The sequence below is a fragment of the Eutrigla gurnardus genome (assembly GCF_963514095.1).
Source record: "Eutrigla gurnardus genome assembly, chromosome: 22".
In the NCBI taxonomy this organism is placed as follows: Eukaryota; Metazoa; Chordata; class Actinopteri; order Perciformes; family Triglidae; genus Eutrigla; species Eutrigla gurnardus.
This window is the reverse complement of record NC_139933.1, coordinates 5,951,081-5,966,828: the sequence shown is the minus strand read 5'-3', so window position 1 is coordinate 5,966,828 and position 15,748 is coordinate 5,951,081. Positions and strand designations below refer to the sequence as shown.

Below are 15,748 nucleotides of genomic sequence, written 5' to 3'. Positions count from 1 at the left end.
CTCTCTGTGTCTTTTTCCCCCCACTAACACTTAAGAGAAGGTAAATGACAGCCTGATTTATGACAGCTTATGTTTAGACATCATCATCATTGCCTCAGCACACAGCATGATAGAGAGCCTGATTTTTTTTTAGACTTCCCCCCCTTTTTTTGAGATGTCATTATAACCGGCATTGTTTGGTTGACATCTGCCTTGTAGGGCGATGGAGTGGGCGATGGAGTCACTGTGAATATTTACTTCAGTTGGAGCCAATTCAAGAATGCGTTTCCTGTTTTCGGTGTCCGGCTCCACGAGTCAAAGGTCGCATTTGACCTGTGAATTTGCCGGATTATTAACAATGCATTCCGTTTGTACGTTAACCTACAATATGAATTCTTACTGATTAGTAAATATATGAACGATGCAGTTAATGATGGGTTTGCTGTCGGTCAGGAAAGAAATTCTAGGATCTCTACTTGATACCAGAAGAAAAAGACACGTTTTGCTGCCCTCTCTGGTTCTAGACGGGCATATTAAGTCCCAGCCAGAAGGGGAAACACACTCAACAACAATGATGTCACAGGGTCCTGGACTACATGTGTGGCTTTATGCAGCAAGGTGACAAGTTAAACCACCAGGAGGGCAGCAAAACATTGTTCGGATCGTGTTAAGTTACTTTTCTTTCCCACATAAAATGTGTCTCTAAAGTCAGATCAGATATTTGTTTAGCAGACCCCATCTTTCATCTGCTTTCTGTGATCACAGACCTCAGAAATGAGGACACATTTTTCCACGGTAGCCCTGCATCTGCCTTAATTAGTGCTCATTGACGAAGAGCCACCATTGGCTGCTTTCACCACCTAATGCGTCCTTGCCATGCAGTTATCCGTAGGTATTTTACAGCCAGGCTGCACGCTGCAGGCCGTAAGAACGTTTTAACCCTCTCCCTTGTTTCCCCCCACAGTAATGGATGTCACCGACATCATAACGGGCAAAATGGACGACGAGGACAAGCAACACTTTATCCCATTCCAGCCGTAAGTGGATTGTTCGGCGGCACAAAATAAATTGCATTCACACACAGAGTTCCCGTTAAGCTCGGGATAATGTTGCATAAAATAGCAACGCTGATGTAGTCCGGCTTTTACACTTATATCCATTATTTTGAGTATGTACAGTACGTTCGAGACAGCGGTGGTATTTTTTTTTTAAACACCTCGACACCTGATTAGTTGTGGTTTTAAAGACGGTGAGCGCTCCCCTATTCCCTGCCGACTCAATTAAGGCAATCTCATTAACTGCTGCCATTCTCGCAGGACTGCGTACGGAGCGAGAGTGACCTTTTCCCTTAACGTGATTTCCTGCATAATTGGAAAGGCTTCAGATTCAGGCAGTTTAGCTGGCAGATCACCTCACTTAACGCTTTTTTTTATCTGTGAGCATAAATCATGGAAATTAGGGCCTTCCAGTGCGAAGAGAAGAGCGGGTTCTACAAGGCCAAGTCCAAGTGTGAATACTTGCCACGGGATTTTGACTGATGAAGCTTTGAGATAGCAGCTCCACCATCCGTTACTCTCTGTGTGTGTGTGTGTGTGTGTGTGTGTGTGTGTGTGTGTGTGTGTGTGTGTGTGTGTGTGTGTGTGTGTGTGTGTGTGTGTGTGTGTGTGTGTGTGTGTGTGTGTGTGCGCAAGGCCAACAGAGGCAGGAAGTGAAGGGGCCATTTAGGGCTGGTTTGACACAGTGCTGTAATTTGGACGGACTCCTGGCATCCAATCAGAAAATGGAAAATGGCTTTCAGGAACGGACCGGATAGATAGATCTTGCTGAAATAGTGTGTGTGTGTGTTCTTGTTTGTCCCAGACACTCCTTCATTACAAGTCTTGGACTCGAGGTGAGCTAATCTCTGGCACTGGACTCGAACCAACTCGCATCTTAGATAATGCGTTTGCAGCAAAAGTCCACATTGTGCTGAAAATAGCCGATTCCTTGATGGACAGATAATTAATAGACACGAATTGATTAATAATCATTTAAGCCATTTTGTGCCAAGCACTGTCTGATTGCAGCTTCTGAAATATGAGGATTCTTTTTTTCTCCTTATCTTTGCTTCATATCAAAGCAGCATTTTGAAGACATCACCTTGGACTCTGGGGAGATCTATTGCACATTTTTTATTCATTAATCTTCAAAATAAACATCACCATTGATAATGATCAGAAAAACAGATTCCTACTTCTACCATGGCCTTAATATCTTTTCAATGCCCTAACTCTGTTGTGCCAGAAAAACATTTAAAAGTGTATTTATGTATATATGAGGGAGAACCTGCATCTTCCTGTTCTCCCACAATGTATTTTGACCCGTTACAAACGTCTCCGGTCCCTTTATTCTGACTCTTTCCTCGGGTTGGTTTTGGAGATCCTTTACTGCTTCCTTCATGCTGACATCACCACTGTCTTCTCCTCCATGTTCTCCTTCTTCTGCCTGTTTATAGAGTCCTCTATACTGCAGATGGCATCCCCGCCCACACACACATTTCCTCTCACAGCTGCCACACACGTGATCACATCTGCTGCGTTCTTATGCTCAATCACACGGTGTTATACTTTACAGGATGAGAATGTTAGTTTTGGATCGGGGTAAGGCTATAGTCTGGAGGAAACACTTCAAGGTCGAGCTTCCTACTTCTTCAGTGGCGCTGAAAAACGCTGACTGGGCATCACTTCCTAAACGATGATTTCTCTGTGTTTCTTTCGTTACCCATCCTGCCTCACTGCTAACTGCTAACAAGCGGCTTTGTGTCCGTCACGGCATTCGCTTCACTCTTCGGTGTGTCTCTTCCTGTCTTTCCGTCTCCCTTCCCGTCCCTCCCTCATCCTGACAACCATCACTTTGTGGCTCCTCTTCCTCCTCCTCCTCCTCCTCCGTCTCCTCTCCATCTCTTCCTCCCTGTGGCGTTGTTGCCTGTCGTGTGCATACTGCAGGCTAGCGTTGGATGACGCCATTCGCCACAAGCAGCTGAACATCTCCCGTTTTTCACCCAGGGTGGCAGGAGAGAATGACTTCCTGCAGACGGTCATCAACAAAGTCATCACCGCCAAAGAGGTCAATCACAAGGGCCAAGGTACAGTGTTAGACACAGGAAACGGGGACGAGGACACCACTATCGCACTTTTATCAATAAAATGTGTCAAGTAGATTACATTTCAGACCCGATAAGGTTGCCAAATATCCCACAGTACTTAGTTGAAGGCGATTTGGCTCAATGTTGGCTATAACTTCGGTATTTTTGTGACTAATGGGGAGAACAGGCAGCTTCTGAATGGTCTGCAATGTAATCCCTTGGGATTCACCTTCAATATGTCCACCAGAAGTGTTTTTGCCACCGCCATGCTCAGATTGTCATTGCAAGTGTTCAACAACATTATGGAAAAGACCCTCCTGAGAAATAAAACTTCGATATTGGATATCCGTCTGATACTGACTCCAGCAACACGTCACATAACACATAACAACCCGACCAGATCAAGCGAAAAATAAAGAAAAACATTTAATTTATCTGTAGATTTCCTTCCACAATCTTGGCAGGCACTTATATTTACAATCTGAACCTGAAAGTTGGGAACAACAAGTGTTTTAAGTGGACGTTGAGGAATCGCCCCGAGCGATTGCATTACAGCCTGTCTGCTATCTCTCAATACTGGACCGATTTCCAACCGTTGTCCCCATTGGGCTCAGGTTGGAAAATACTGAAGTTACTCATAAAGTTGATGCAATCGTTTTTAATTCGATAAATCTGAGTCTAAGCACTTATCACCTTTTACAGGAAAAGGACTGGAATATCTGCCAAAAATACAAAACAAGTTTGTAGTTGTGAGTTTGCACTTTCCTCCAGTTTTCTTTGGTAACGAACGACATTGAATTTTCATAGAACCGTCTTGTTATCTATGTAGAAAAAGTTCCGTCAAATCCTTACAAGCAAGGATTGTAATTAAGGTTAGAGGTGAATACAACAGTTAACCTTTACCGTTCTTTACTTAATTGCCGTCATTATCTTTAATTTCTACATTTCCGATTTGTTCCTACATAGACCATTACCCTCCGATATACTGGCATGTAGTTGAATCTCTTCATCTTGCTAATAAGAACATCATTCTTTGTTGAGCTCTCACACTATAAATCACTGCTCATACTATAAATAGTTGCCCTCATCACCATGACAACAGGATGTAAGTAATCCAGCTGTTAATTAAGCCGGTGAGTTCTTTTTTTTTTTTTGTTGCAAAGGCTGGATCTTATCAGCGATTTCTGACATCTGCTGTTAGAAGAACATTAACCATCTGAGGGGATTGGTGGTGAAAACGACAGCCTCTATGGTATCGCCGTGCCCTATGAAGACGTAGTTGGATAAATGTCAGGTCTGCGGCGACCCCACACTGGGGAAGAACAGCGGAGCAGCTGTTTCGGTCACGCTCGCATATCAAAAAGGCTTGCGGCTCCGACAGCGAGAGACGTGTCACTCATAACAATACGGAGCCTGTAAAGTGAAAGTGAATGAACCTCCGGGTCCACGGGCTCATTGTGGAGGCCTGTGAAGGGTCACCCAAGGGGATGACTGCTTTAATTGGACCACCTCCGCCCTGCGGAGAAGACGCTTTCCTCCCAACCAGGAGGGCAGCTACCGGTGTTAAACTGTGAGGAACTATGACCCATGAAAGCAACCTGAAGGCCCTTTTTGTTTCTAATTATTCCGTTTCCTCTCTAGCGTCGCACTCTCAGGCTTTTTCCAACACCAATTATGCAAGTCTGAGCGCAATTTAAATATTCTACCATAATTGTCACTTATTCTCATATTCAAATAAATAAAAAAGTGCCAGGAGAAGAAGTCTGAGGCATTGCGAACATTATCACAAATTTGCCCGTGGAAAAATGAAAAATAATATTAATTTTGCAATTTTGCATTCAGGGCAGCGAGTTGTCTGTTTGTTATGGAAAAAAACATTTAGCTCTTTAACATTTATCTCCAAAAGTAGCACTTTTATTTGAGCCGAGGTCTGTGCGACTTTATTTGCTACTGCAGTAAAACTATATCATGATTATAAAGAGTCCTCCACACAGGAAGCACTCACATACAGGTAGTGTGGATGTCATACCGTCTGGTTCTTCTTTGATTCCTTTTACATAACTCTTTAATGCCACCAGATATAGATTTTGTAGTTCTAGTCATGTTTTCCCTAATTACGTCCCGGAGGGCAAAATTCTATTTACTGTCTCGCCCTCCAGCCGTTACATGTCAACTCTGACAACCGATGAAACGCACAAGAAGAAATCTCTTTTTAGTATTTCCCCGGGGTTTGCTCTCTCCCCCCCTGACGTTATCTCGGCCTCTCTCTCCTCTCTTTGCCTTGAATTCATCGCCAGGCCTGTGGGTGACCATGAAGCTGCTTCCTGGGGACATCCATCAGATAAGGAAGGACTTCCCTCACCTGGTGGACCGATCCACAGCTGTGGCTCGCAAGATGGGCTTTCCCGAGATCATCATGCCAGGTTGAGTGTTTTTTTTATAAAGCATTACCTTAGCTTCCTGTCTCCGAGTGTCTTGGTGTTTTTCCTTTAATTGGCTGAACACATTATTCATTCAGAAAATTAATTTGAATAAAGACCTACTATTTTCAGGGTTCGTACGTCTGCTGGAAATCCTTGAAAACACTTGAATTTTAGTGTGGTGTTGATTTGGTTTTATAATAAAGTGAAACTGCTTGAGTTTTATGTTATGTAATATATATGATATTATAAAGAAGATCTCCATAATTTTGCATAAAAAATTACTTTTGTTGATCAACAGATTATCAAAATAGTTGGTGATTATATTTCTGTGGAATTAGTTTTCCTTTAATTTGTGGTCCCATAAAAAGCTGTCTCTAAACATCATGTTGGTTGTTTATAGGACAATAGCATCTAATTTAATGTGATGAACAAGTGCAATAATGAGAAGACTGAATACTGAGTATTGTATTATATACAAATATGTAGTTTACCACAGCTGTAAGGTGCTGGAAAAGCATGAAAATGCACCTTGAAATGCTTGAAAAGTGCTTGAATTTCACTTTGGAAAAGGTGTAGGAATCTTGTATTTTACAAAATGTGAGTGATGAACTTACTATACTGAACTGAACTTACTTCTACACTATTAAGTTTGATGATATTAGTTATTTAATGGACTGAAGTCACCCATATAGCATATGGTGCACTTATGTTACTTTTGCAGTTCTATTCATATAATTTGAGAAGGATTTCCTCTCCGTCTGACCCTCTCCTCTCCGTTTCCTACAGGCGACGTGCGAAACGACATCTACGTCACTCTGGTCCTGGGCGACTTTGACAAGGGGAGCAAGACCGCGTACAAAAACGTGGAGGTGACCATGTCCGTTTACGACGAGGACGGCAAGAAACTGGAGGTACGGCCGCGGAATGTCAACTCACTTATTTGATATTTCACCTGGGTTCTGCTCGTCCTCAGCATTCGGGACACAAGCGCTATAGCCCATCGCTTTCTCAGACAGTCTGTGATTTAACAGGCTTTCTTTAATCTCACACAGCTCAGCACGCTGCTTAACTGACCAGGACTCCTATAAAGCAGTGTGATACACAGGCCAGGCTCTACGCCTCTGCCACCCCGTCTGAAAAATGACAGAATGAGAAAAAGTGCATTGCGGTTGATTGACTGGCCTTAAATACGGCTCACCGCAGCGGGAATCAACCTTTATCATTGTCAGAGTCGCTTACAGCCCCGAAGCACGTCGACAGGCGATATGGGCAGTTTTTAAAGTTGAAAGCAGTGAGGGAAGTGAAATCAACATTTCCCTTCTGGCGTTAATATAATTACCTTTTTATTAATGAAGTTGGAAGGAAATCCCCCCCCCCCTCGCCTATTTGTTTGCAAAATGTTCCATATTTATTTATTCACATGGCACATTCAGCCTTTGGCACAAAACATATGACTTAATTATATTTTGTTGGCGATTTAATTCCAATCATACCTACGTTATTTGTGGGGAAAGTCTGACGTCCAGGGTTTCAGCTTAACATCATTAATGACATTGAAGTTCTCTTTAAAATTCAACATCCGAACTTAAATCATTATGGAGGCAATTTGCAAGTCGGAGCGTGCTTTCTGTGTTTGAGCCGACCGATCAGTGTCTCAATGTCCTAATAAGGCATTTGCTTCATCTTGAGTCTTGAGCCAGTGACCCCTTTCATTGATGGTTAATCGTTGTCATCCCTGGCTTGACCTTAACTCGTGTTCTGCAGCGTGAGAGCTTTAGAGGAGTTGGACATGAGGATTATGTAGGAAGAACTGAGGAATGTTGAATTTTCGATTGTGGGACTTTTGATTTAACTGTATTACGATTTGAGGGGACACCGTTTGTCGTGATTTTTCATGTTACGAGTCTTGAAACGAGTCTGTTTAATACAGGAGTGTCAAACTGGGTTCCATCCCAGGTCACATCAGCGTTATGGTCACAGGGCCGGTTGTAACTGTAAGTCTATATAAAGGTTTCTACTCTGTTATTACACAATTGCCTCTGCGTTCAATGATTATTGGTTTTCATTGTAACCTGTTTCTGGTCAGGCCACACCTGCTCACACACCTTCAGCATGGACTGCTTATAAAAGGCACTTCATGAAAAACACTTTGAAGACAATCTCAGTCTTTTCACTGATTTGATGCAACTTTTATGAACATATCTTTATGCTATAAAATGGGAGGTTTCCTGAAGGGACTGATGGTCAGAAACACTACCACATTTGTCCACAGGGAGCACCAAAATCAACACAAAGTGAAAGCTCCTTGTAGATGCTTTCAGGCTTATATTTTCTTGCAAGGCTTTCGACAGGTATTAATGTAAGGTAATTAAGGTTTGATGATGGAGGATGGATTTGAGATGACACATCCGTGGTCACGGGGAGGCCTCTTCCAAACAGCCATCAGTAGAGTGCTATTATCTGGAGCTGCCTCCATTATACACATTAGTCTTAGATTGAGGGACGTTCTCAGTGATTTGGCCCAGCAGGCAGAGGAAATATATGAGGATCAGTGGTGATTATACTGTAAATGCTGTTGGGGAGCAGCAGAAAGGAGTGATCTATCAGATGCCACAGTAAAAGACAATATTGTGAGACAAATATGGATTATTTTTGTGTGTTTAGGTAATGGTATAACTCGTTTTTTAAACAGTGCACTTCTGTTTTGTTCTATTTATGTTTGTTATTTCTATACAATTTGCATTTAATACTCGTCTTAATTGTAGTAGACATGTGTGACTTATGATACCTGGGTTTTGGGGAGTTTAAGGTTCAATGCAAAGCTCTTCTCAGTCAGCGTCGGTTGAACATTTAACTGTGTGTGTAAGGTGTAGGTGACAGCCGTCGACAGCGATCACATCTACGGGTGTCATGGCCGCGGCTTCTTTGCACATCTCCTCTCGCAGGTTTTCACAGAAGTGCTCCGTCTCGTTTGTTTGCTTCTCCAGGGATCCGGACTAATTGCTTTAATTCTCCCTCTTCCTTCCTGGATTTTTAATTGTCAGGAAGGAAATTCTCTCTCTGAGACGAGCAACGCGCTCACTTTAACGTCTGAAGTCGTTTCTGTATGATCTTTGATTATAGAAGCTTCTCTCTTTCATTCACCAGTTGGTTTCCATCCAACCCTTTATGTTATATAATAAAGAGAACTTTTATAAGAGGTATTACTTTGTGTCTGCATCGTATCTCCTCCATTCCTCTCTGGTCTTCTTTTGCCTTGAGAAGGATTTCTGATAGCGTGTAATGAGTGGCTGGAGAGTGACACATCACCCTTACATATAAGCACACCCCCACAAAACCCTCTTTGAGACCAGACCTCGGCCACTTTTCCTCTGGTCTTCTCACCGAAATCTGAAGCTGTCACGAATCCTGGCCTTTCACTGAAGGGGGAAGAGTTGCTAGAGCCAGCACCTGCCTCCCCCCACCCCAGATCTGCCCGGCGTGGCTGGGGGAGACGGGGCCTGTTATTCCTCATAATTGCTGGTTGTCAGAAGCCATTAGTGTTGGAGCATTTTAGCAGCAGCAGGCCAGCGAGTCAGCTGGAGGAGTGGGAGGAAAGAGGTAGGCTGGGCGAGCACATATTGATAGAAAACAAGGCATGCATGCTATCCGCCGTCACTCAAGCCCTTGTGCCAAATCCCCCGGGGGGGGGGGGGCGCGTAGTATTTTACATACGCACCATGACCTGTTGTAGAAACTCGGGGGACCCACTAGGAAGACCGATTTACACTGGCTGGGTCCGTCAACACCAGCTGGTCCGCTTCCCCCCGGCGCCTGGCTTCCCTCCACGTCTCGCTGCATGGGAGCCACAGCAGCGCCTTAAATAATTAATTTCTAATTTATTTCTTATTTCCACCATGCTGTTTTGTGATTGGCAGCCAACAGGCAGGTGCACATCCGGATTTTTTAAGGTCATCCTGCTAGATAAGCCTTTGTGCCCCGGGGGACTACATTTGATGAAATAAGTGCGAGCATGCTAATGTTTTGACACGCGATAATAGCCTCGCCATCATCATTTTGCCACCTTGGCTACACCGGCAGAGCTGTACGTCCGTCCAGATAACCAGTTTGATACTCGGCCTGTGTTTTTTTTTTTCTCCTTATCTAGAGCGTGATCTTCCCTGGAGCTGGAGACGAGGGGATCAATGAGTACAAGTCTGTCATCTACTACCAAGTGAAGCAGCCACGCTGGTTTGAAACAATAAAGGTGTGTCTCTCCCCCTCCTCATCTCTGCCTCCGCACCGTTCCTTCTTAGTTATCTTATATCATATTTTAGTCATTATTTCCCAGGTTCCCATCACCAGGAGTATGTAGAGTGAACGCTGTGGTGTCACCGGTGGAGTTATGAAACACAGAGCGGCGCTGGTTAATATTAATCCATGCAATAAGGCAGATAGATTAAATAGTTAATGTGCTGGAAGCTGAAAATGAATAGAAATGCAACATTATTCATTCATGACACTTGTAGCGCAGAACCAGGGTTTTCAGCTCATTTACTACAAATCACTTATTCTATTACATCACAACTGAGCTTGATGCAAAGTGACTATAAACCATCCTAAAATCAACATGTTTGTTTTTACTTAATTACCATCTATATCTGTTTAGTAGTTCGTTGCATAATAATAACTAATCATATCAAAACTCTCAATAAAATATTGTATTAACAAGACAAGGTTTTAGTTGAAAAGTAACAGTATGTACCCTTATATCTAGAATTTGCGCCTTATTCTCCCTAAGAATCCGTTTGTGAGTGTGTCCACGGGTGCAGACGTCTCACACGTCCCCCTGTCTGTCCTCAGGTCGCCATCCCCATCGAGGACGTGAACCGGAGCCACTTGCGGTTCACCTTTCGCCACCGCTCATCGCAGGACTGTGAGTACAAATGTCAGCGTGTGAATAATCCGTTTCGCCCGATGACCAGCTGCACAATTGGCTGCTAATCTATCCGCAGCAAAAAGAAGAAGAAAAAATAATGGAGGGCATCCAGAGCGAGCAGATGTGCTGCACGGTGATAAATACTTTGAAGCTCACCCTTTGTCACATTAATCAGAGGTATCAGTCCTGGCCTCGGCACAAAGCAGCATCATGAAGTGGCTTGTCAGAGTCTACAGCTGGGACCTGAAAAATGCCTGAGGGGACTTGTTTGTTTGTTGGGACCGAGTGCTGGCCGAATGAGGCCAGTGTTGTATGTCCTTCTGTTTTTTAACATCCTCTCTAATGTCGGGGGTGTGGAGTGCAGGGGAAGCCCGTTACTGGCAGCCTCGCCCGCCCCCATCTGCCCGCCGCATGGCGAGGCCATCCCTCCAGCAGCAGTGAGGGGTGCAGGGGAACGGATTTCAGTGGGGGTGATGGAAGCCACGACAGGTGTATATTTATTAAACGGTCAATTCGCGTGGCACAGAAGGCAAGGGAAAACTGGGAGGATGTCAGGACAGGAAAGTCTAACTTTAGTGAAGTGATACGAAGCCGCCGTCATCCTCCAGTTCAGCGCCGCTCGCTTCCCACCTGCGTGCCGGTGGTTTGGGGGGGAAATGGCCAGGTCTTGGCGCTCGGCGCTGGCTTCTAATCCACTCCAAGAGACTTCTTGTCATGCTTGGCACCTTGCTTCAGCGGGAACTAATACTGTTACAAGGCATGCCTTTGAAACCCCGTGACTTGCTGTTATCCTGCTGTAACGGTTGCTTTAGAAACTGGCTCACCTCAAGTGACTCTGGGACTGGAGGGGCGCGCCGTCGCTGCCAAACGTTAACTTGACAAACGACAATTGACAAACGAGAGAGAGACGTTGAAAACGTGTATTGGCTCAGTTTGTGTCGGTCTTGTATTTCATTCAGTCGTAGTCCTCCCAAGTTTCTGATATTCTGTATCTGCGCAGACGTCAAGCCACTTTGTTCTTCCTGCGCTGAGTTTGCTTTTGGGGTTTCTGGCTGCCTGGAGAATCTGTAGCGTTTTCCACTCCGCTTGATTTAGCTTCTCCACGCGATGACAAGTAATGGAAGGCAACTGCTGCAACAGGGAGATGTTAATTTCTCAACATGAGAGGATTTCTTTTTGGAGAAAAGGACAGCGACGGTTTGTCAGATGGACTCCTTTCTTCCTTCCTCCACTGCTGCCAGCCAGTACTGAACTTCTTAGTCTAAACACAGAGTGACAGTATCAGCATCTCAGTATCTCTCAGCCTCCCGGTTCTGAATCAGGCCGGCTCCTAGACCGAGCATCAGACTACCACTCTAGTATTGTCAGGCCTCATCAGACTGATGACTGCTATCGTGGTTTCACTACTGTCTTTGTGCTACTACCTGGTGAGTGGTGTGGAGGGTAGGCTGTTAAAATCTGGCACAGTATGCTCAACGTTGATTTGAAGTGACAGCCCAGCTTAGAGGTGGAAGTTTGCAGACTTTGAATGGCTGGGAAAAGGAGCTCCGTGCTGGTCACGACCACCTCTCCCTCCCACGTACAAATACAGAGTTTTAATACACATTTTTCTCAACTGGGTGGCATGCGTACGGTGTTTTTTCCCTCCACTGGTTAAGCCCAGCAATGATTCACCGGCGATGGCTGCAGGCAGCAAACCTATGAGGGAATTTATGCAGATAGAATGCACGAGATACCTCGATGAATCACATCTCCCTGCGCGTAAATTTCCGCTTGTTGATCCACGAAGATGAAATACGCTCTGCCTCGTCCAAGCGCTTGGTTACAGGACAAAGTCATAACTCTCGTGCTTGTTTATGCAGCGTTTCACGTGTGTGTGTGTGTGTGTGTGTGTGTGCATGTACGCACAAGCAAAGAGCATCTTTCCTCCACCCTGGCGGGATTACACAACCGGTTTGCAGCTGCAGCCCTGAGATCAAATACACGTGTTTATTCAGATGCAAACAGGAAGTGGACACATGGGATATCTTAATCCAAACCTGGTTGCCTCAGTATGAATATTAAACTTTAGAGTTATTCCTTTCTTTTTAAAACGAGCGAATATGATTCGTGACCAACGCTCAGGTGCCGCATGCTGCCTGTAATTGAATAATTTCTATCATTGCACTTTCTCTATGAACAATCCATCCACACCGATTGTATAATTGGTCCTAATGCAGTCCGTAATAGATAAACAAGTCATGAGGAGATACAGTCACAGCTTTAATGGAGACATCCGAAGGGAGCAGTAGATTTCTTCTGCCAACTCGGGAGCTGACTCATCGCCTGTAGTGCTGAGATTTACATTTGGGATTATCTGTTTCATTTGTCTGCGAGATCGTTAACGACGTGTTGTTAAGCTAGCCTCGCAGCGGGGTTTACTGCCATAGAGCCGGCCTCTAACAGCTCACACGTTGTCTTCCGTTCCCCGAAGATTCACACGATGATATTGTTGCAAACACAGTTTGCAAATATACACAGAAAAAGCAAAAAGTCCACTTTTGTACAAAGACAGAAATGTCTCGTCCCAGCTGGCTGTTTTCTGTCGGCCTCATGCGTTTCTTTTCTTCGTCCCACAGCCAAAGACAAATCGGAGAAGATCTTCGCCTTGTCTTTCGTGAAGCTGATGAGGTATGATGGGACGACCCTGAGGGACGGCGAGCACGACCTCATCGTGTACAAGGTAAATGTGTTTTATTATTACCCCGACAACAACTAGAAGAAACGATTAGCGTTAAGAAAAACGGCATGTTGAAAGAAACCACAGTCATCGAACATAAGAAATCTTGCCTTTTTGTCTTGAAAAACCAGGCAGAACCCAAGAAGCTGGAGGACTCGTCTCTGTACCTGAACCTTCCTGCAACAAAGCTGGAGCTGGAGGAGAAGGGCTACTCCAGCACGGGGAAGAACACCCAGAATCTGGGCAACTGCATCATCAGCAAGGACTCCTTCCAGATCGCCACCCTGGTCTGCTCCACCAAGCTCACACAGAACGGTAAAAGCTTTTCTGTCTTTCAGCTTGTTTTTCTTTACAAAGTAAAGTATTATGCTTCTACTGTATTACGGTTTGCTAAATATCACTATCTACGTAGTGGACGTGCATCCCCAATGTGTAGAAGTAGAGAAGAAGCACACAGCCGTAAAGTAGCCATAGCCTCCAACATTGAAAGACAGATTATTCATGCACACTAACCATATATCACTTAAAGTAGAGCGTTGGGACCTCAGCTGTCCATCGCTCCATCCACCTGATCTTTACGTGTCCATGCTGTCCTCCATCCTTTTCTCCTTCTAACCTACTTTCCCTTCCTCAACTCCCATCTATCACTCACAGTCAGTCCATTTCAGTCCATCTCGACTGTTTACTGCTGTCAGTCTTGCCGAGTAATTCAAAGATCTCCGTTTATTAAGCGAAGGAAATCCCCATCTCGGGCCTTGTGGCTCAGGGATAAAGGATTTCGTCTTTTTTTGTTCCCCTCCCCCAGCCTTAATACGTGTTTATAAATCCCAACAGACATCATTGTCAACCCTCTTGGATGTGTTAGTTTTCCAGACTGTGTTAACATTGTGTAGATTGTGTGTGTGTGTGTGTGTGTGTGTGTGTGTGTGTGTGTGTGTGTGTGTGTGTGTGTGTGTGTGTGTGTGTGTGTGTGTGTGTGTGTGTGTGTGTGTGTGTGTGTGTGTGTGTGTGTGTGTGTGTGTGTGCAGTCGAATGCTCCTAGCTCTGATTTCACAGTCACTCTTAACAGAAGCATCCTAAATGCCTGCTTGTCTTTCCTCTGCGCTTGTTGCATTGTGGCTCTTTTGTTGGGTTTTTTTTTTGTTTTGTATGCAGGACCGAGTCACCATTTTAATTACTTCCTAAATGAAAGCTTCCTCATTCCTCTCACTGTGGTCACAGCCTGAAAGGGAGAGAATGAAGAAGGGGACAGATTCACTGCGGGCTGATTTTGACTGGAATTGAAATTAATTGTTTCTGCCTGCCCAAAGCAACGAACCTGTTTGAATGTGGAGTACGTCGGGGCCTTATGTTTTTATTCATGGTAACACAAAGGTAATTTAAAATAGTCGGACAAGGGCAAGCGAGCAAGGAAACGCTCGGAGTGAACTGTTTAAGCAAATTGATGTTTCGTGTGGTCGAGCACTTGGCAGTCTTTTCAGCGCTCGCTGAATAATCCGTGTATATTCTTGTGAAAAGGAAGCACTACGAACCTGTTTTTAAGCTTATTAAGGTGCAAAATATGATATAATCCTTTTGAATATTTAAATCCCCCGTTCAGGAAGACGTGGGCTTGGATTTCAACGTGAATTAAGGCTAGAGAAGATCTGCAACTTGTGGTTATGATGACATCACTCACCAAATTGACTCTTCTGATCCAGGATCTCTTTTGACATTTTGCCATATTATCCAAACCACTTAACCTGAAAGCGAGCTCACCCAAAATGTTGGCGATTAACCCCTGCATAGCCGTGCATGCATCACCACGGCAACAACACGTGGAACCAGTTCAATCCGTAAACGTTGATGGATGCTCCGAGATAAATCTGGCAGCCTCGCAGGTTTGTTGAGCAACTCCGTAATCGTGTGACAACTCGCGCCTCTCGCTGCCTCTAACTTTTTTGTTTTTGCAACGTTGCTGCATTCCTGCAGCTCAGCAATTAACTTTACAAGTGAGTGTATCAGTAAACAGAGGTGCTGCATTGTTAGCCCGCTAATGTGAATATGGCAGACGCAGCAGCTGAGGTTCTATCTCCAGATAATGTGTCTTTAGCGTCGCTGCCGGGCTGCCGGGATTAACAAAAGTTGTATGCACTCTTGCACTTCTCAGCACCTCTTGTGTGATTATTCTGGAAACATGGGATTTCCTCTCGACGGTGGCTTTGAGGAAGAGAAACAGATGTCTGCATCACTCTTCCTCCAGTAGAAATCTTCTCTCTGCCAGCCACATACTAATGTGGAGGCCCGGTGTGACCTTGTGGTAAATCTCTGCTGTCAAACGGAAACCTGCACAGGAGAAAAAGTAGATTTCTCGTTTTTTTTGCTCTCCTAGATGTGGAAGATAACATGCACATGAAGCCAGAGTAATGAGGTCACAGCAGACCCCAGATCAGGCCGTGGTTAGATCTGGACGAGGGGAGAATATGCTAGTGCATATGGTGTGTGAAAGATGGTGGCGTTGTGTGTTGTTACAGTAATGTTCCCTTTGAGGGTTATTAAGTTTAGTCCGTGGTATAAATTGTCATTTAAATGGTCATGTGTCCCCC

At 44.5% G+C, this 15,748-nt stretch overlaps 1 protein-coding gene across 2 annotated transcripts in view; it reads left to right on the top strand.

Annotated features, from left to right (window-relative positions):
• The window catches only part of dock1 (dedicator of cytokinesis 1), a 147,900-nt gene that overhangs the window by 24,290 nt on the left and 107,862 nt on the right, over positions 1-15,748 (top strand). The window contains exons 11-18 of one of the 2 annotated variants that reach the window (XM_084001863.1): positions 944-1,016; positions 2,964-3,103; positions 5,401-5,526; positions 6,313-6,437; positions 9,674-9,772; positions 10,369-10,441; positions 13,063-13,166; positions 13,295-13,478. In XM_084001863.1, coding sequence (XP_083857989.1) covers positions 944-1,016; positions 2,964-3,103; positions 5,401-5,526; positions 6,313-6,437; positions 9,674-9,772; positions 10,369-10,441; positions 13,063-13,166; positions 13,295-13,478 — 924 coding nt within the window. The remainder of the gene's footprint in view (positions 1-943; positions 1,017-2,963; positions 3,104-5,400; positions 5,527-6,312; positions 6,438-9,673; positions 9,773-10,368; positions 10,442-13,062; positions 13,167-13,294; positions 13,479-15,748) is intronic. The other variant, XM_084001864.1, reaches the window with a different exon arrangement.